Below are 21,907 nucleotides of genomic sequence, written 5' to 3'. Positions count from 1 at the left end.
GGAATTTGGCAGCAGAGATCTGCATTTACCTGAGGCAGAGCTAAAAAAGTTTAAACACAGTAGATCCTTACGATGCACAGATATAAATTTTCCAGCTTGGATCCAAGATAAGATACCTTGATAAAGCATGACATGTATTAACTTATAATTTTGTTGAGACCCTAATTTGAACTCCACTCCCTTAGGTCTGGTGTGCAAGAGTAAGTCAGAGCTAGCGAAGAGCCATAAAAAGGAAGTTAGGTTTGATATTTAGATGCTGGAGTCAAACAGGCTTGAGGACGAACCCTAGCTCTGCTCCATACTAGCTGCATGACACTGGGCATGTTGCTTAACCTCTCTGAACTTCCATATCCTCCTCTGTAAAAGAAAGACAATAACAATAGTGCTTAACTTATAGTGTTGTTATGCAGGTGGAATGAGATAATGCCTATAAATGAGTGTTATAAATGAGTGTTAGCTATTGTTGTAAATACAGTTATTAATAACTTTTAATAATAGTGAATGAGCCTAGCTGGCAGCTTAGCATCTATCTCCAAAAACCTTTGTTATTCTCATCTTGTCCTTTCTTTCCTCCTGCATTATTAGGGACAAGACATGTTACAGACTTTTCCTGAATATGGAGCTTCCAAGGCCTGGAACAGGCCCTTTCTCCAAGGCCCTTTCTCCTTTCTACTGGAGAGCTCATAACTCATGAGCAGCACGGCGTAGAACAGAGGCTGCAGGATGCCTAGGATGCTGGACTGTATTTCTGATAATCTTGGACACATCACATTGCTTCTCAAGTCTCTATGGAAAAAGAAGGATGTCTGCCCTTTCACCTTCTTGCATTTCAAGGGGATAAAATTCATTAACGGATATGAATGCAATATAAAAACAAAGGTATTGTTTTTTGTTGTAGCTTATGTAACTATTGCAAAAACTGCTGGCTGCCTATTCAACATCTAATCTCCTCTTCTTCCTTTGCACACAACCCAGGTTTTGTCCATGGTGGTCATGCACGTAGCCTCTCTCGCAGACGGATGGCCACGTGACATTACACTCACCACTGAGGTCTAAGCAGTAATTACTGGATGAGGCATCCCAGAAAGCTCTTTAAGGCGGGAGTCTCAGTTTGCACATTGTATTTTGCGCCTCCTGCCTGGTTCTTCCTACCTGGTTCTTTCTACCTGGAACTTGGACATGATGCTGGAGTTTGAGGAGCCATCTTGAGACCAAGAGGTGACAAACTTGAGGATGAAAGCTAATCTGAAAAGCAGAAAGAGCCCGGATTCCTGATGGCATCATGGCAGCATCATACTAGATGTGGACTTCCTATCCCCAGACTTTGTGTTAAATGAGAAAAAGAAAACTTTTACATAGTTAAACCAATGTAACTTGAATTTTCTATTACCTGCCATTAGATGTGATACTAACTAATACAATCCCTTAGGAATAAAATCCCACCTTTAAATGCTTGTGGATTGCTCTGTAGCTTCCTTGTCAGTAAACAGCACTAACCCTAATCCTTGCCCTCGGGCTTTGCCTGTGTAAGTCCTATTTATCCTTGATGTCATCTCAGACATCATCTATCACCTCCTGTTTTCTCTCTCTTTTCTCGCCACTAAACAGGGAACTCCTTGAAAGCAGACATTCTACTGGTCTTGTTCTCTATCGCATCCTCATCAAGTGCCTAGAACACAGGAGATTCTCCATAAATATTTATTGAATGAAAGAGAATTCAACTCAGTTAAAGAGTCAACTTTTTGGACCAATCTTTCTCTATCAGAGGCATACTAGCAAAATAGGACTTCACATTTTACAAGAGCCATGGCAGGGGCTGAACACTTACACAGATGAATAATAAATGTCCAGGAAGAAAGGAAACAGGTAAGAAAGATTTCTGGGAATGAGTGCCTAGGAGAATGTTCTTTCTTTAAAGAATTGCTTGGAGCATAATCTGATAGAAACTCAATGGTTTTCTCAAAAAGTGATGCAGAAAAATTGCCTCATTTCTTCCATGCTCAGGAGAGGTACAAAGAGGCTCTTGGCCAGGGAGGGGCTGGGAAAAAGTTGGGTTCAGGGTTGGAAAGTCACATGAAGGATGTCTGTCAAAGCACAGTTATAGTGGGGCTGTTGAGCCAGGCTGAAATGACCAACATGACTTGTAACCTACCCACCTTTCCAGAAGGTAATACTCGCCTAGACCTGTGCTCTGGCAGTAAAACCTTCTAAGCACGGTAGACAGCTGGCTGAGCCTGTGCTGTCCTGAATATACTACAGAAAAGGCCCCCGATAGAAGTAAAGGTCAAGAGAGGCTCCAGCATAGGTCTTTTGAGAAGAAACTCCCAGGACACTGGATGCAAAGTTAATCAAGAAAATAACCCCAGACAGCCTTCCGTCAGGTGTGCCAATTACAACACATTTTCGCCTGGGGCTGTTTTCAAAACATTGAACAATGATCTCTTTCTTAATGCTAGTCAATACTTAAGAAGGATCAGCTTTATTATCTCCCATGTTTATTATCTTCCATAAGAGAGAAACTAAAGGGCAAAGTCACTGGTCCTATGAAATAACTCAATGTGCGTGTGATTTCAGCCTCTCTCGTTTACCTTTAGAAGGTCATTTCCTCAGAGGCAGAAATCACGGCTGGTATAGATTTTTCTTTCACTCAGGGCTTGGCCTATTGTGGATCCACAATAAATATTATATATGCAGATGATGATATTACATAATGAAGATGTAATCCTGAGCCTAAGATAACTCCCACTCAGGATCAAGGAAGCGAAAGCTTTGCCTCCCCACACCCTCTCAGCGATGGTCAACAGAGATGCGTGGATTGGCCCTCTGTAGCACCTGGCTATGTCTTCTCATAATGTCTCTTGGTTAGGAAGGCTGCCATTCGACCCGACAAGCCCCTCACTCCTGTGAGGATTCTTTCTAGTACACCAAGGTGATGGAAGTCTGCAAGTATTTAAGAGGGCAGAAGTCAACAGAATTAGCCAGAAGATTCCAAACATTAGTTACATGCTCAGATTTACTCCCATAGAAGAGCTTTCTAGTCTGAAGTCAGAAACAGTTGTCCAAGTACTTGCTGGTCCAGCCAGTCATGCCTACCCACAGTTGGTCCTAAACATTTTGCTTAAGGATTTACATTCAGCTCAGGGTCTGGAGTAGTAAGATAACAATGTTTACAAATGACCTGAATTCTGGAGAAAACAGCAGCATCCCTACTCAGGTCTACTGTTATTATTAGCATGACCCTATGGACAGGCTATGAACAGAGACCTTGGCTGAGGGGCAAAATATTTCTCTAACACACGTTCTTTTCTAAATGGATAATGGAAACATTCTAAATGTGCTTCTGCTAGAGCTTTGCATCCAAGGAGTCACCTGAAATAAATTCCCATTTTACAGGTGGAGAAACCTTAGTGTGGAGTTACCCATGAAGCACAGGACTGTTAGCTCTCTAGGACCCACTGGAAGGGAGTGTGTGGATCCATGTCAGTCGCATGGCAGTTTTCAACCAGAATTATGGTTACATTTTCTATACCAGGTAGACTCTCAGCTTGCCCAGATTATATTCATTAAAGTGCCATCAGCCAAAGAATTTTTTTAACTCATTACATTTTTAAATGCTGAAGCTGAGATGTGAAACGTATAAACAAAGCTATCTTCTAGTACAAACGTATGACAACACTCCCATACAAGCAGCCACCAACCCGGAGGCCTCATCTAGAAATGTAAGGAAAACACTCGCCTCCTGGGAACCTCTTAGTTTTCCCAGTTCAAGGGACTCCAGAGGTAGTACCTTTTTAATCTTCATATCCCTTCTGAGGGGAGCAAGAGGTGGTCTGGTGGCCCAGGCACAAGGCCCAAGAGGGCTCTGGAGTCAGGCTCTGGACAGCTCCAAATTCTTAATCCTTGCCAATAAAATGCCCAGGGGTGGGGAGGAGAGGAAGTGTATATTAAGCATTGGATGATTAACATATACAACATATTTTTGGAAATGTTGGTTTCAACCTACTTAGGAAGCTGAAGTGTGGAGAGGCTCAAGATCAAGTCCAATACCTCCTTTATGTGGGAGCTTTCCCCCTCACAGAGAGCTGCTCATGGGTGCCTGTGAAGGACTCTCAGGCCACAGCTCAGAGAGGTGATTTCAATTCATTTTGGGTTCTTTCCTCACTGTTGTTTTTCAAATGTGCACATCATCATCAGCAGAGTCTGCTTCAAGGCTTTATCCCCGGCTTCCTTGAGGTGTGTGGGTCACACAGCCTGCATGGACCGGTGAATGAAATTCCCGTGGCGTGCAGGTGAGGTGCGCTGTGTCATCTCTCTCCTGGAGACCCCATAGTCCCCAAGGGCCTCTTCCCAGCCCTTCCCCTGCCCTACTTCTGTTCTGGCCTCACCCTCAGATCCGTGTGCCATCTTATCCCTCTATTTAGGGGATATTCGTGGCTCCAAATGAGTTCTTCATGAGAGGATGAGGAGGAACTGCTGCTTTCACTTTCTTTCCAGAAAACATCTCCACTTCTTTCCTTCTCTCTCTCCTGTCTTACCTCTCCCCTGTGAAACTCCCGTGGTGGGCAGAATAATTACCCCTCCCACAAAGATGTCCACCTCAGAACCTAAGAACCTTACCTGGCAAAAGGGATTTGCAGACGTGACTAAGTTAAGGATCTTGAGATGAGGAAATAATCCTGGGTTATCCAGGTGGATCCACTAAGTGGATCCAAGGTAATCACAAGCATCTTACAAGAGGGAGGCAGGAGGATCAGAAGCACAGAAGGAGACAATGGAAGCAGAGGCGGGGGAGGGGGAAGATACTAGCAGATTATACGCTGCTCGCTGTGAAGATGGAGAAATGGGCCACAAGCCCTCCCAACACCTTGATGTTAGTCTTGTGAGACCTATAGTGGACTTTTAACCCTCAGAACTGTAAGATAATGCATTTGCATAGTTTTAAGCCAGTAAGTTTGTGGTCATTTGTTACAGCAGCAATAGGAAACTAATACATCTCCCAAACACAAATGAATAGATTGCAACATGGCAGGAACATGAGGATGTGGTGTGTGGAGGGAGCTCTACCACAGCCATTTCTGCTCCTCATGCTCCTCACCTCCCCTACCCAGTGTGGCCCAGTCTTGGTCCTGGCTCTGCACCAGCCCCTGTCAGCATCTATCTCACCTTTGACTTTGACCCTCAGTGACTTTCCTCCAGACCACGCCTCTCCTACCTGGGTAAAAGCTTCAGCAAAGGTCACAAATAGACTCCCTTACCCCGTTCTCCTCTGGCCACCCTGCCTTCCAGGCAATCGGAGAAGAGGGGCATCCTAAATACCAACAACAACAGAGGGTCAGAGACAACCCACAAACCCGAGTTAGATGCATTTGGCTCAACATCTTGGAGAGAAAAATGAGTTCACAGACATAGTCAGTATGGAAAACGTGCTAAGCATTACACCTAGCCCGTTGCTTTGGATGCAACCTTCCATGTTAGAGAATCTGCATGTCCCCAAAGACAAAGACTCAGATTCACAACCTGAGGTAGGTGACCTTTAGAAAGAACACCTGCACCTGCCTCTTGTCCTTGTCATGATGGAAACCAAGATAAACACCAGCTTTCAAATTTCCTCTTACGACATAATTGTGGTATTACTGCTCACCCTTTGTTAAGCACCTTAAATGTTCCAAGAGAGTACCTCATGTGGAACAAGACGCAGGACCGCCCCTGAGGCCATCCACATAGGAATGCCCAAGCACATGACAATGTAAGTGGACAAAATAAGAGTCGGACAGGTGAACAAGCGATGTTGGCCACCAGCAGACACGGTCACACCTTCCTTCCACTGCCAAAGTACGTACCTTGACCGAAAACTTAGTATAATAAGTCATTTGAAGGATAAAAGTTTTCTAAATTTCTCCTTTTAAAATCTAGTTTAAAATACCCCTCATCTCCTCAAAGAATAGGAGGAGGACGAATTTCTCAATTCCCATACAGAGGAAATTCTAATAATCATGGGTCAAATTGGGAGATATTTTTTTCATAGGTGAAAAGACAAGCAATGCCCGCCAGGAAATATTTTTGGGGACCATGGGCCTCAGAGAAGCTGCTCATCAGATCTTTCCAGTATCTTTCACGTTTTAAATGTGCACATATGAAATAAGCCAGTCACAAAAGGGCAAAGAGTGAATGACTTCTCTTATACGAGGTTCCTAGAGCAGTCAAACTCAGAGACAGAAAGTACAATGGTGGGTGTCAGGGGCTAGGGGTGGGGGAAATGGGGAGTAACTGTTGAACGGGTACAGAGTTTCAGTTCTAGAAGATGAAAAAAGTTCTGGTGATGGTTTCACAACAATGTGAATGTACTTAATGCCACTGAAAGATACACTTAAAAATGGCTAAAATGATAAATTTTATGTTATGTATATTTTACCACCATAAAAAAAACCCTGTAAACACACACATACACAATACAACTCTACCACGTGCTCTTTCCTCACACAGAACCACGGCCATCAATACCTAAAACATTTCGTACTTTGATTGAATCCTTTCATTAGTTGCAGAGAAGAAGATAGAGGAAAAGGTATTTTGTGGAACACCCAGGGCACTGGGGACAGCCCGCCCTTGGGAAACAGGTGAGTTCCAGCTGCCCCTGTGAGGGCGGGGCTCCTCAGGGTTGGCCAAGGAGGAGGCCCTACCTGGTCTCGAAGTGATGTTCAAGGTCACAGCGCTGCACCACCTCAGTGCAGTGCTCCACGAACGGGCAGGTCACCAGCAGCTTGTTGAGGAGCTTGTGGACCAGGATGTTGGACCTCCTGCAGTGCTGCAGAACTAGAGGCTTTCGATCCACGGGGCAGAAGTCCTTTTCCACCAGGAAGTTGGTGAGGCAGAGTGTGCAGTAGGTATGTCCACAGGGAGTGTCCAGAGGGTCGAGCAAAGCTTGCAGGCAGATGTGGCATATGAGGTCATCGTCCACATCTTTCGGGTAGGTGTAGAAGTGGTTTTCCTCAGGGGAGTGGGCTTGGCCGCACACCACACACAGGGCTGCAGGGCTGGGGTCCGCGTCATCGGCAGGGTCTGGCTGGTTCATGGTTGACCAGGGGGCACAGTTTGACAGGAAACAAATCCAGTAAAATAATATTCCCTTGGGAGCAAATCAAGATCTTCTAGGAGCCACCCACAAACCTAAAAGAGAACAAGACGGTTCATCTTTGTTTTCACAGGAAGCTAAGACTCCACTTGTTAGGGCCGTGAGGCAGTGCTGCCAGTGGACATGAACCGAGCTGTGATTCAGAAGGCCAGGGGTGAATGCCCTCTGGTGACTAACACAACCTTGGCCAAGCAACTTCGCCTCATCATTCCTCAGTTTAACCATCTATCCCAGGGGCAATAATGTTTCCCTTTAACCTCCTCATGTAGGTGTGGTAAAAATCCCCTGGGGAAACTCTGGGACATGCCCAGAGTAACTTAAGAGAAATATGCCCCAGGAACTGTAACTTGTTAATAAAATAAATGTGATTTATAAAATTCTGTCAGATCAGGACAAAAAGAAAAACAGTTAGCGCTCTGATGGCTTTCTCTTATCTACCTTCCCCACTTTTTCCAAAACTCAGAAAACGTAGGACCATCAGTCTTCACCTAAGTCACCTGAGAAGAAATAAGAGCTGTTGAGGAAACAATGGTGAAAGCATTGTTTCCTTCTGCATGCATTTCATCCACTCAGCCAGTCATTTAGTGGTTAAGCGGGCTCTGGAGCCACACTGCCTGGGTTCAAATCCTACCACCACTGTGGATCAATGATTTGAGCCTCTGTTTCTATATCTGTAAAATGGGGGTAATGGTAAGTCTACTAATTAGGACTGTGGTGAGGACTAAATGAGATATGAGACAGGAAGCTCTTAGATTTGCACCTGGCATATAGTAAGAGCTCAATAAATATTACCTACTATTTTTACAAGTATGTGTGACTGAATTCATTTTGTCTCCAGTCTGACCTGGAAACTGAAAGCTATAGTCCATATAAGGAATCTTTCAGCTTTGTTCTCATCGCCCTTTTTTATTCAACTATCTATCTATATATTTTAAGCCAGTAGAATACTATCACACTGTGTATTTTCCTTTGGTATAGGAGTCCAAAATAAGGTCATTTTCAACAGGCCTAACATCTCAGAAGTCTCTTAGATAATGAGTCAATAAATATTTTTCGAGCACCCACTCTGAGTTGGATAGTGAGTTGGGTGTGGAGACCTTTGAGAGAACATTGAAGGACACACACCTGCTCCCACAGAGTGTCCAGTCCAAGGAAGGTGGACATGAACACAAGCATTAGGAGCCCGGGAGAGCACTGCAGGCAGAGGAATGTGCCAGGAGACTGAGTCAACTCTCGTGATGATTAAGAATCCCGCATCTCCCAACCCCCAACTCAACTTTCTTCTTTTCTGAAAGTAAACAGAAAGACTTAAGCTTTCCACAAGAACATAAGGACGTGTGAATAGCCCAACAGGAAACTAGCCACATTTGGAAATAGCACAGCCGTCAAAACCATGTTACATCTTTTTTCTATTCCAAATAAAGTCTGAGGTTGTTTGGACAAACATAGTCTTATCTCAAAAAGAAAATATATTGACTTCAAACTTTCATTGGATCAGCTTCATGTTTACATTTCTATACTGAGCTAATATGCCTAAAAGAACACTCTGGTCAAGAGGTTGAAGTAAAATGCCCCAAATGTGAAAACATTTAGAAATCATAGCACTTTATTTGGCATCAGAAGAGACTACAGAAGGCTAAGGTGGAGGGTAGAGAGGGGGTGAAGTTGTTTCTAGTCCAATTTCATGGAAACCTACACAGCTGCTATTTGTCCTCAAGGCTGATAGAAGGTAGTGGAACAGGAAATGCTTTCAGTGGCATGAAAAACAGTTCAAAAATAGACATGAAAATGGAAAGGGGCCACTCAAAAGATTACCATCTGCCATAGGAAAAAGAAAGTTCACATATTTTGAACTAAAGCTCTAGATCTTTTAAAGTTTCTCTGTAAGAGTTTTCTCAAATACTCCCACGTGTTTTGGTCCTGTCAATTCTTTCTCATGTGCTGTGCTGGAAACTGGTAGGAAGGCAGGTTGTAGGTCTGGTCTTACCACTAAAACACAACTTCACATTTCTGGGCCATTCCCTTACTGGTAGAATGGTGGAGTTGGACTTGATTTTTGGATTTCAAACTCTGCTCTGGAAGCTGTGGATGCCTCAGGGTCTTCTAGGAAAGGAAGGAGGGACGGGTGGAGATTTGCCTGGCTCTAGTTTTTTTTCTTTGACACATCAGGTTCCTTATAATATTCTGTTCAAAGAACCCTGGCTTAAGGTAAAAAAAAAAAAAAAAAAAAAAAAAAAAAAGCAAACCACTAGACTAGATACCATAAAGCCCCTTTCAGAAACAGAATTCTAGGATTCTGTGCTAATAAAGCGGAGGTATTTTATTCTGGGTGACTGGCTGTTTGGAAAAATCCTTTTTTTCTTTGCTAACGGCTTTTTTTTAAGATTTTTTTTCCTTTTTCTCCCCAAAGTCCCCCAGTACATAGTTGTGTATTCTTCATTGTGGGTCCTTCTAGTTGTGGCATGGGGAGGGCCACCTCAGCATGGCTTGATGAGCAGTGCCATGTCCGCACCCAGGATTCGAACCAACGAAACACCGGGCTGCCTGCAGTGAAGCGCATGAACTTAACCACTCGGCCACAGAGCCAGCACCCCTGCTAACAGCTTTTGAGCATTTACCATGTGCCAGGCACAGCGCTAGGGCCTTGTACATATTATGCTATTTAATTCTCACAAATCCTCAGGTTTTTTTGTTTTGTTCGCTTAAGAAGAGGAAATTGAAGTGTGGCACGCCAGTCACATCAAAAAAGAAACAAACCTGCAAGGCGCTGCCACTCCAGTTTCTGCTCCTATGTTGCTCCTTTGTCTCCAGCATCTCTCTTGATTATGAGTAGTCAGAATCCCAATAATGTAACTAACCGAATACAAAAGTCCTAGGAAATTAGAAGGTTTAAAATCTCCTTAGGCCCCATTGCAAGGAGGTTTTTCCAAGATCTCTGAGTAAAAAGATTCTTTGACTTTCCTGACTGCTGAAACGGCTGGGATAGGATGGATGAATGGGCAAGCAAAAACGGCAGCTTTTAGATCCAGCTCCAATTCTTTTTTCTTTTCTCTCTCTTTTTTTTTTTTTTCTGAGAGCGATTTGAATTCCCTGGCACTTCCCTATGTGAGTAAACCAGACTCTTAAGACATATTACTATAAACACTGCTGTATATATTTTCTCACATTGCTTTAGACTAAATAAAGCCTACATGAATAGACACAGATTAGGAGAGAGTTGACTGAGCAAGCAGTCTGGGTTCTGAAGAAAGAACTAGGTAGACTTCAAAAAATATGATAAATATCATTTACCTGACATTTCTTATTTCCAGTTTGCATCTAATAAACATGTCTGATGTATCCTGACTTTGCACATATAAGTGCCTTGCTGTGAACTGAGAAGAAATTACCAAAAATCATTGTCTTAGAAGGTCAACTATTTTCTCCCGCAAAAGTGAGCGAGAGGGCCTGTCAGCTTTGAGTCCCTTTAGGTTTACTCAAAGTGTCAGCTGTCAGCACTTCCAACCGTGGCTGAGCTAAGGAAAGAGAGCTGCTTTGTGGCTTTTTTGCAGTTTGGAGAGAAAAAGAGCAGGGAAGTGATTTCCTCCTTGGGTGTGTGTATCAGGACAGGGATGGAAATCTTACCCTTCCTTGATACAACTGACCCTATTGTGGCTTAGGAACCCTCCTTTCTCCCTCTGCTCTGATTGAGGGTAGAATAGAAGCCTGAGGTGACTTTTAGAGATATGTGTAGTCCACACAATGTAGTGCTGAGAAGTGTCAGGAAGAATAAAAATCGCCATCTCTCTCCTTAATCCCTGCTTCCTTTCCCGCCAGGTTATGGTCTCACCCGAAACCTGACCAGAAGCTCCTCCGTGTAACTTTCAAATTCTGAACTTCCACAGCTGACAACAAAGAGGGTCAGTAGAGGTCATATGGATACCGTCACCTGCGCTGAACAATCCAAGAGCTTTTATTCAGGGGGGTGGGTGGGATGCAGCCTGTTTGGAAGTAGAAAAATTTCTGCGTGAAATAACCCACCAGAACAATGGGGTCCCTGGTGGGCTATTGTCCCACTAATTCTCCTTTAAATGCACACTGGCTTTAGAGAAAATGGCTATCTGATGAAGTCACTAGAATAAACCATATACTACACTGGAAAGGTGATGGATAAACATATCATTTGGCTGCTGCACCAACAATTTCACATCTTCCTTCTACGGAAAGGACAAGACTTGACTCTAAAGCGTCTCTTGAATAGTTGCGTGAGTCACGGTTTTGCAACAATAGTAATGGGACTTCATATCATCAACAAGAGTCCACCCTTAGAGTCAAATGGCAGCGTGTCCTGTGTTGGTACTCTAACCTAGACAAAGATGAAACTTTGTTGCCATAGACTGTTTGGGTTGCAAGGGAGCCTTAAGTGAAACAGGCCTTTATTTCTTTATAAAATAGATCATTCTGCCTTTGGATAGCTGTAACTATTAGGGAGGAAACGTCCATATATTGAGCAAAAATTTGGCTCTCTACAACTCACTCATCCCCTCCATAGGTGCCAGTATTATCCTAGGAACTATTTAGAGCATGTCTAATTTATGTTCTTTAATTTATCTTCAAATAATTAAAGAACACGTCCTCCCCCAGGTTCAGCTGCCTCAGGTTCACCGGGCCTTCCCTCAGGTTTCCAGACTCTATGAGCCCGACTACTGTCCTCCGCCAGCTCCCCAGTTTATCAGTGTCCCTCCTACAACGTATGGGTAGAAGGAACCCCTAAACTCCAGAACAGAGTGAAATGGGAGTAACCGCTCCCAGAGCCAGAGGCTGCATCAGCTTTCTTGGTAGCGATAGCTGCCACTGCTGTTATGGCAGTCCTGCTGGGGGGGGCACGGCAGGGCGGGAGTGGGGGTGGGCTGGGGAGTGGGGTGGGAGGGGAGGGGGGTTGCCAGGAGACACTGCCCTGAGGCGTGGAGGAAGCTATAAGCAATTCTTGGCCAAAGAGGAAGAAAAAAATCAAGGGTGATAAAGTAGAAAAGTAGGGGCTTTTAAAAACAAAAACAGGGGCTATGAACACGGTTTAGGAAATGCTAAGATATTTAGTGGCATTAGGTGGATTTCTATAAACAGAAGGAAGTCCTCAATGACTAAACAGCTCTGTGTTAGAATCCGCAGTGTATAATCCAACCCCGAGAATGAATGGTATTTGGGGAATTTTGGGCTCTCCCATTTGTTGGTAAGCATTCCTATATTGTGATAAATCTTGCTGTTCTAAAACGTACTAACGAAATAAATAGCACAAGAAAAGAGCAACGGAAACCATTTAGACAAATGGCAAGTCAGAGATAATTTTTCCCACCTGGAGCACAAACACTGATTAACTTCCACTGAAACTCACTAATAAGTGAAAAAGTTAAAATAGTGACAGACCAAGGGCGGCTGATGAGGGGGCAGTGGGATGAATTGGAAGTCCCGCAGTTCCAGATGCTCCTTACCCCTTCCTGCCCACCCACTCAAAAAAAAGATGAACAGTGTCCAAGAAGGAAAGTGTCCAAGGAGATGCACTAGTCACCTTGGACCCCTAGGGTTCTCCCCTTATGGGGGTGGGGGGCCTCTGCTCGAAAGCCTTGCTTATGGAAAATTCCTACGTAGCCTATGAGAAACATATTCAGAAAAATCCACTGAAAACATTCGTAAATAACAGAGACATTTATCCCACTAATGCTGTGCCGAGCCGTGTTGCAGCCTTGAGGAGAAAGGAAAATGTGTGTTCCAAAATACATGTTTTTGTGTATTTTATAACGGTTAATTTTTTTGCAGCTCATTAAGGTAGTTGAAAAAATGTGGGAAACATGAAAGTAGGTATATTAAAACCTACAATATCATTTTAAGTTTAAATATTTTATTTATACTAAAAACAATTTTCTAGTTTTACTTTCCCAGCTGTAAAGGAAGCAAGTTCATTAACACAATTTTCAAAATTTACCACTTCATTTATCTTGTTTTCAATTGAGAAAATTGCCATGTTTGACAATTTCTTTTGACTACGTGATAATCTTAAATAATTTTGACATAACTTTAGCTACTGATTCTCTTTATTTAAATACATTTCAACCTTTTGTTCATCATGGATTTTTTTTGCATTAATTTTGATTTTTTAAAATAATGCATTAAACTATTACTCACCATGATTACTGAGTTTTTTGGCGCCCTCTTAAATTTTGCACCCAAAGGTGAGTGCCTCCTTTGCCACACCTTAATCATGGCCGTGTCACTGTTATTTTCAGAAACCCAAGAAGAGAGAGTAAGGTGTCAGGACTGCGGTTTGGACCCAGCTCTGCTACCAACCACCTCTGAGGGTCTCGATCTTTTCCTTGCACCTGACCTGGTTCCCTGCCAGGTGAAATGGTGAAACCAGGAAATTACAAACTCTTCACAGGTGTGCCACTAAATTTTAACCAAGGTCTAAATTCATTGTTGCTCCAGCTGGTTATTATACTTGATGGAGATGCCAGGTGAGCAGTTTGCTGAAGGGGTTATGAGGCAAGAGGAAGAATTTGCTTCAAATGAGAGGAAAGAATCTAAATCTAATCTAATCTAAAGCGAGGTCCCCAAGAATGATCACCAAATGACTGGCTCCTGAAAGAGCTTTGTTTTGTGAGTATGTCAGAGCCCAGCCAAGTGATAGAAACAGTTCTCTCCAGCAAGGACGCTGTGTGGACTGCGCCTATATAAACAGCGGGAGGCTCTGCCCTACTGTGGCCGTGTTTGCGTCATAATTTTTGCTGACTTATTTAATGTTGTTCAAAATCTTTTAATCCCTTCAACCAACCCTAATGTTTTACAGTGTGTCTCAAATATATAAAGACTAACAGCCCCTATACCAGATGATTTCTGAGGTAACTTTTAGCTTCAAGAAACTGAGCTTGAGGGTTCTTCTTGTTGATGACGCTTGAAAACTTGGATGAAGCTACGCAGGGCAGAATGGTTGCAGAGCTGGTTTCAAACTAGTCATTGAGATAAATGATGTGAGACTTGGAGATATTAATAAAGTGTCATCAGTTCTTTAATATATAAGAGGATGAACACATGCTCTGTGGACTAATCCTCAGTGTACGGATACATAGGTAATAGGAAGGAATTAGGTGACTTAGTGACCTGAATAAAAATAGTCACACATGGGATAAAAACTGTCTTTGAACAAAGAGCCTGGGTTGGAAGTGGGGGCTGGGGGGGGCAGGGGCGCCATGTACATTGCAGAGGAGGAGCAGAGGGAGCAGAAGAGGGCAGGACTTACAGGCTGCTGCAATGGTCCGGGTGAGCTCTACTGCTGCTTAATATCTACATCAATGATCTCCAGAGGGAGGAGGCAATTCCTTAACAAAACCTGTGAACGACACTAGCCTGCAGAGTGTTGCCAACACCAGAAATGACAGAAAAAAAAATATATAAATGGTCTTTAAAGAGGTTGAAATTTCGTCAGGAAATTAAAGGAGAATTGAACTAAGAGGAGACAATGTAATACATCCGGAGTCAACAACTGAGAACATAGATATTCAGAAAGTGGGAAAAACAAGGGAAGCGATTAAGTGAAAAAAGTCCCAAGTGGCTAGCTAATTAGATAGACGTTTTAGAAGCCAAGGACAGTCTTTCACAAGCCCATTAGAGAGGAGCTTTGCCTCTCTTGACAGAAGATTTTACTGCCTTTCCCCTGGGGTATCATGGTATTTTTTTCATACCTGGGTTTGTTTGTAAGAACTCTGTCTCAGAAAAGATGTCCTTCCATGTTCTTGATCTATCAACATGCTGAAATGGCGCAGACCCTCTGCCAACAACAAAAATGAAGGCAGAGTATTTTGCATTGACCAAGGGTTCTGTTCATGCAAACAGTTGCTATAGGATCCTGGGAAGGGCTGATGTCAGAGGAGAAGCATGGAAAAGAAGCTGGCACTTTTCCACCCAAGGCTGAAAAACATATTCTGGAAATGCTGATGGTTTTTAAACAGGTAACCAAGTTTTATGGAGGAAAGGACAAGATGAAGGAAGATTTTTTAATTCTCACCATTTTTCTACTGTGTTTCAATTCTACAGGTATTCATTGATCACCTATTACATGCCTGGCATTTGTCTTGAATTCTGTGGGAGTTTCCATAGGGAATTCAATTTCTTCTTCAATGAGTTTAAGTCTAATTAGGCAAATGGAGCTTACACATAGAAAAAAATGTTAAAACACTGCAAGAGAATACACAAGAGTATGACAATGAGTATGGTCCTCCAAAATAGGGGCCAGGAAAAAACGCTGGAGGAAAAGGGACAAGAGAGCAGTTTAGCATGGCCCAAAACAGTCAAGTAAAGTTCATGGAATAGACGGTCCTCAGGGAGGATCGTGAAAGATAAATGGGATTTGGACAAGTGGGAAGAAATCCAGGTGAGAGGAAGAACCTGAGCAAACTCCTCAATCAAGGAAGAGGAATACACACACTGGCACTGGTTGTTCCCACATAATGATCTGTATTTGAGATTTTAAAATTACTTATTTAGAAGTTGCAGGATTTTGAGTTGGAAAAGGATCTTAGATTCTCACCAAGTGTGGGAATCCTCTTTATAACATCCCTGAAGGATGACTTACCAGCTTCTGTTTGAAACACCTCCAATGATGTGTTTCTCATCAGTTTTCTAGCAGCTGAATGCTTCCCTCTCGTTATTGTGACCTTCGGCCCTTGTTCTGCCTTTCAGTGTAACATAGATCACATTCACGCCCTCAAAACATGACAGCCCCCCAAATTAAAGACAGTGTTGGTGTTTCTCCCTTGTCTTTTCTTTTTGTTTCTGGTTCTTCCAGTTGTCTTCCTAGGTAGTCCAGGTGGTGGTAAAGAGTCCACCCAGGATGCCCTCTAGTTTGTTAAAGTCGCTTTGAAAACACGGCACCTGGAAGTGAGTTCTTACCCAGTTGTGATTTGATGGGCTCAGGTTTCAGTGAAGTGATCCCTTCTTTAACCAGGATATTACTTGTCTACTATTGTGACCTAAGATGGCCTTTACTGATGTGTTTTGTAAATAATCACACTATGGAGTGAAAGAACATAAAGAGTCTTTAGAATATAAAACACTATTGTGCCTTGAACATAGAAATAAACAATGGTAGTGGTGATAGTTGCCAATTCTAACTCTCCTTGCCTGTATTTTGCCCAATATTTCAGTGTCCAAGTGGACAAGGAATCTCTCCATAAGCAGTGGGAGGGTCCTGTGTGTTTAAATGTCAGTTGGGGGGTTTAGTGGGTAGAATGATGCCCCCCCCCCCAAAAGATATGTCCACATCCTAAACCCCAGGACCTGTGAATGTGATCTTATTTGAAAAATAGTCTTTGAAGAGGTAATTAAGTTAAGGATCTTGAGATGAGATCAGCCTGGATTATCTGGGTGGGCCCTAAATCCAATGACATCTTTATAGTATCTTTATAAGATACAGAAGAGGATAAGACACAGCCACAGATGAGAAGGCATACAAGACAGCAGAGATTGGAGCTATGCAGCCACAAGCCAAGGAGTGCCCGGGGGCACCAGAAGCTAGAAGAGGCAAGGGAGGAGCCTCTCCTAGAGCCTTCAGAGGAAGTGAGGCCCTGCCAACACCTTGATTTCAAACTTCTGGTCTCCAGAACTGTGAGGGAATAAACTTGTGTTGTTTGAAGACACTAAGTTTATGGTAATTCATTATAGCAGCCCCAGGAAACTAACAGGGGGCTATGTATTTCCAGAAGTATTCCCCTCAGGAATAGGGTGAACATTCCCAATGATCCAACACTTCTCTACATGGCTTAGGGATATGGAAAATACGTTGGGGTGGCAGCCACTTAGACTACTACATACTTAGGGACAGCAGTTCTGCCCTGGTATAAAAATGTAATAATTTCATTTAACCCATTACTAAGTTAGAATACAGATGCCTCTAGAGATGACTGTTAAACCAAATTTGCAAGGGCCCCAAGGGGAAAAGGGGCACAGACAGAATGGCTGAGGGTGTGTGTGTTGTAGAAGATGTAATACAAGTATAACAATAATACTTAATGAGGAGTTTGAAAACACTAGGTGATTCATGCATTAACGTGAGTATGCGGGAGCCTAAGCATGCAGTGTTCTAGTCAAAAAAGGCCACGTGACTGACAAAAGCAGTCATCAGCAAGTTATGCAAATCATCTCAACAGATAGCAATGACATATTTAGGCCTCACCATCACGCGTGTGCTGTTGCCACGCACTGTGCCAAGAAGCTATTAAAGAAAATTCTTGGAGAGTTTCCACTCTGCTGTTGGTAAGGTCTTTTGTGTCCCTGTGTGACAAATGCATCAAACACAAAAAGCAAATAAGAGTCACCGGAAAATAATGGTGGAATTTAAGCCCACACATTCCAAGGCACAAATTAATGATGTAAACAAAAATGCCTCTGTTAATTGAGATGGACAGAACCTACTGACACTGTTAGAAGTGTACTCGTTAATTCACCATGTCAAGAAGTGTGGCTCCCTAGAGCAGGGAGGAGGAGTTCTTTTAGGAAGGCAGAGGAAGAAGGGCAGGGGTGAAGAGAGTAGGAATTAAGAGTATCATAAAGACCGCAAATCGCAAATCTGGAGGCCATCTTCTCTATCCTCTATCTGAAGGAGGACTCCCTTCTCTCCCTTCCTTTCTAGAACATAATATAAAGTAAAACATAGTAATTATTACTACTTAATGAGCAGTTCACTAGGTACAAGAAACTGTGCTGGGTACTTCACATACATTTTCTCATTTAATCCTTAAAATGATCTCTGAGATCAGTGACATAATCTTCCTTTTACAGAAGAGCGGATGTGCTGCTAAAGAAACAGAAATCCTCTTTGGTATTCATTCATTCATTCAGCAAACACGTACCAGGCACTGAATATACCAAAAACAATCACCTTTAGTGACAGGGAACTCAGTACTCCAAAGGCAACGTACTAGATTTTTCCAGTAGGCTCTAATTCTTAGAAAGTTCCTCCTTATATTGATCTGAATTGTGTCTCTGGTTAACTAAGCAATAGGTCACGGTAGTATCCTTGTGTCACTTAGAACAAAATGAGACAAGAGGAAATGGTGAATGTAAGATTTACAGGAAACAGCCAACATTTGTTTCTGATTTCAGTTCAGTCCAAGTTTTTGTGCTTAGCAACTTGTATAGTTTTCATGTTAACCCTTATTTTGGGGGGATAGTAGATGGTTAAATTCCATTAGCCCAAGAAGAGTGATATAGTCTTCCTTCCAAATGGTTTTGAAAAGCCCTTGATGCTTTGGAGGCACTGTCAGAGGACAACACATTTGCCACCCACATCAAAGTGAGTCCAAGTAATGCCAGCACAGAAATATCAGGAATAGTTACACTGCCAGGAGGTCCATGAATACCGAGGCAATGAGGAACACACATCTTAGAGCTTCCCTCATCTGTCCTTTCTTGGCAGCATCTTAGATAACGGCCTTTTAAGCAGTCAGAATCCTAGCAGACCCTCTGTTCTCCACTTTAGGTGAGGAATTCAAATCTAAAAAGGAGACACTGGAAGCCAGGAAGCCAGGAATCATGACTCCGGGAAAATCCACTGTTTATTTACATCGCAGAACCCTACTGCCCACAGTTCTGCAAAGGACCAGGCATTTCAACTGGCAGCTGCCTTGCCCTGGAACTCCAAGATAAACAAGATAATCTTTGTTAACTGGTTTTCCTTCTAAGCCTTTGGGGGCCTTTCGGGAAATCTGTTTTGCTCAGAGACTTTGGTCCTCAACTTACTACCGTTTCCATCATTATTATATCCAAACTGCAGCCCGACCTAAGATGTCGAACCAGCATAATAATTGTTTTCTATAATAATATAACAAGAGTTAACATTTATCGAGCACTTTCTACAAACTAGGCACTTCACATGAAACCATTTCAATTATTCTTCAAAACAGCACTGAGTTTTCCATTTTCTAGATGATGAAACTGAGACAAGGAGACATGAAGTAACTTATGTAGTCTAGTAATTCATGGCAGAACTGGGTCTCAAACCCAGATCTGTCTGATTCCACCCACTATGCCTTCATTTCAAGAAAATAATATTAGTAATACCAACATTATGCCAGGTACGATTCCCAGCACTTTACACATTTCAACTCACTTCATCTTCACAATAAGCCTACTTTACAGCTGAGGTCAAGTGAGGTTGAATAACCCATCTCAGGTCACATAGTTAGTATAAGGTAGAGCTGGGTTTTGAACCCAGGGAGTCTGACACCAGAGAGCAGACCACTACTGTAAAGCAGTGGCACTGTTCCACCTAGAACTGAATAAATTGGACTAGTCTTTCCTAGTGAGGCATTGCCCACTCCCCTGCAGTCAGTCTGACCTACTCACTAGGTATGCAGCCCACCTAGCTTCAGTTACGGGACCCAGGGGTGGGTGTGAAATACACTATTGTAGCATCCCATTTTTGGGAAAAGGTAAACAAGGAAACTGACGGACTGGAAGGTTGAGGTTCTTCCCCAGGATCCCCTAAGCAAGCTAGTTGTGGGTTCAAAGTTATGAACCCATCCTCAATCTACTAGGCTGTTACCTTGCTCTTGAACGACGAAAACCTGTCTTATCATTTCAGGACAAGGTGAGATCTGTAGTAGGTCCCAGGAGCCAGAGAACACTCTTGCTCTTATGCAATGACTCAAGGTCATCAAAGGGCACAGGATATTCCAGTACGGGGGCAATCATAGCCAAAGGATCCACAAAGCCCCCTTCCACAGTATACTGCAGGCTCCAAATCAGCTGCCTCCTGCTCCTGGCGTCTTGGCACGGCAGCTTGCCAGGCTGTGGCGAAGGCTGTTTATCTGCCAGATTGGAGGAGACCAAGCTCAGTCTGCCCTGGAGATAGCACAATTGAAAGCAGAAAGGGCTGCCTGCCAAGTCAGATGATAGCAAATGACAACAGGACATTTCCCCCGAAGGCCTGTGAAGGACCACATTATGCGGGTCTGTTGTGGGGAAAGGCAGGAGTGACAGAAGTGGCCAGCAGCTCCTAAACACGGCCTGGGAGGCTGGCAGAGACCAATCTGTCCAGCCTGTTTAATGACATAGTTTAAGCATTCTCCTGCCTCCTGCCTGTTTTCTTTCTCTGAACTGTTAACACTGGAGTTAATTACTTACAATTAATAACCATAACAAGAACTATGAGGGTTCCTAACAATTGCAACCACATAAGATGGTTTATCTCAGTAGGGTCAGATTACCTCCTCTAAGCAACCCAGGAAAATGCTTTCAAGAAGCATGGACCTGGCCTTTTCTAGGCACCCACCTAGCACCAAACATTGGTGGCTTGATGCTCCATATATGTTACTTCATTTACTTCTCATGACCACTTTGTATGGTAAGGGATTATTACCTCCTGTTTCACTGATGAAGAAACCGAAGGTCAGAGAAATTAAGTAACTTGCTCAAGGATGTAAATGGAAGAGACTGTACATTTTCAATCAGGCCTCATTGCCACTTGAACCAAGGGATGGAGTTACTATAGGAAGAGAACCACTGTGGGTCTTTTAACTCGTTTGGACAATACTCACGTGCAACTTATCCAACAGACCAACTGCATTCTAGATAATCTGACTCTGAATTCCGGGATCTGTAATTATTTTCTTTTCTTATACCTGGGGGTATGGTATCCACAGCTTTGTTCCTTTAATAGCCAGGGATGCTGGCATATAGTGACCAAGTGATTTGTTTAATCATAAATTAACTGTACAAAGAATGAGGGAACCACGGTAAACCAGAAAGAAGGCAATCATGTGGAGAGATTTGTGACTTTGAAGACACATTTTTATCTGAAAGATTCAGGATCTGAGAGATCTTTTCGTCTCCTCTGCTGACAAAACTCTGAACCGAGTGAGAACACTAGCATGGGACATGAAGTAGCCGCCACCCCAACACATGCTCAGGAGAAAAGAAGAGACATAAAGGTCAGTTAAAGAACAATGCAGGGTTGGCCCCATGGCTGAGCTGTTGAGTTCACGCGCTCAACTTCAGCGGCCCAGGGTTTCGCTGGTTCAGATCCTGGGCGCGCACATGGCACCACTCATCAGGCCACTCTGAGGCGGCATCCCACATGCCACAACTAGAAGGACCCACAACTAGAGTATACAACTATGTACTGGGGGGCTTTGGGGAGAAAAAGAAAAAGAAGAAAAAAAGAAGACTGGCAATAGCTGTTAGCTCAGGTGCCAATCTTAAGAACAATACAATTCTCCAAGGAGTAAGAAGAAATTGGCAGCCGGTGCGGGGCAGATTCTCAGTGGCGAGAAACAACTGAGACAAAAAACTTCTCAGCTTGTTTCAATTTACGCTTTTGGAGAATTGAAATGCACTTTGAATTTCTGGAAGGATGAATAGGAGCATAATTCCTAACAGGTTATTCCCTTGCAAATAGAATTTACTAACTGAAATCTCAGAAAAATCGCCGAGGAAGGAATCTAGAATGAAATGCCTCCTTCGCAGGTCGATTTCTTTCCCCAAGTTTTCCAGCTCATCCCAGCCGAGACCTAGATTCGGATATAGTTTCTTTCCTTTTCACCAACAACAGCACTGAGTATAGAGTGTGGCTACTGGGCTGATGAGAACAGAAGTACAGGCTGTGTGAACAGGATGAGGAAAACAAAAATGGATCCTAGAGGTAAAATTACTCAAAAAAAAAAAGTCAGGTCCTGGCAGAACAATCTCCTTGGTATAGCTGCCATCAAAAGAAAAAGAGAGAGAAAAAGTGGAAGAGTTCAAAAAAAT

At 43.1% G+C, this 21,907-nt stretch overlaps 1 protein-coding gene across 1 annotated transcript in view; it reads right to left on the bottom strand.

The window, feature by feature from the left end:
• Positions 1 to 581: 581 nt before the first annotated feature.
• LOC124236834 (E3 ubiquitin-protein ligase LNX-like) overlaps positions 582 to 21,907 on the bottom strand; it is an 83,097-nt gene continuing 61,771 nt past the window's right edge. The window contains exons 2-4 of the mRNA XM_046655773.1: positions 6,681 to 7,167; positions 1,153 to 1,245; positions 582 to 786 (exon numbers count right to left, since the gene is read on the bottom strand). Coding sequence (XP_046511729.1) covers positions 582 to 786; positions 1,153 to 1,245; positions 6,681 to 7,072 — 690 coding nt within the window. The 5' untranslated portion in view covers positions 7,073 to 7,167. The remainder of the gene's footprint in view (positions 787 to 1,152; positions 1,246 to 6,680; positions 7,168 to 21,907) is intronic.

The sequence above is a fragment of the Equus quagga genome, chromosome 3 (genome assembly GCF_021613505.1).
Source record: "Equus quagga isolate Etosha38 chromosome 3, UCLA_HA_Equagga_1.0, whole genome shotgun sequence".
Lineage (NCBI taxonomy): Eukaryota > Metazoa > Chordata > Mammalia > Perissodactyla > Equidae > Equus > Equus quagga.
The sequence above is the reverse complement of the archived record's forward strand: the minus strand, read 5'-3'. Positions and strand labels throughout refer to the sequence as shown.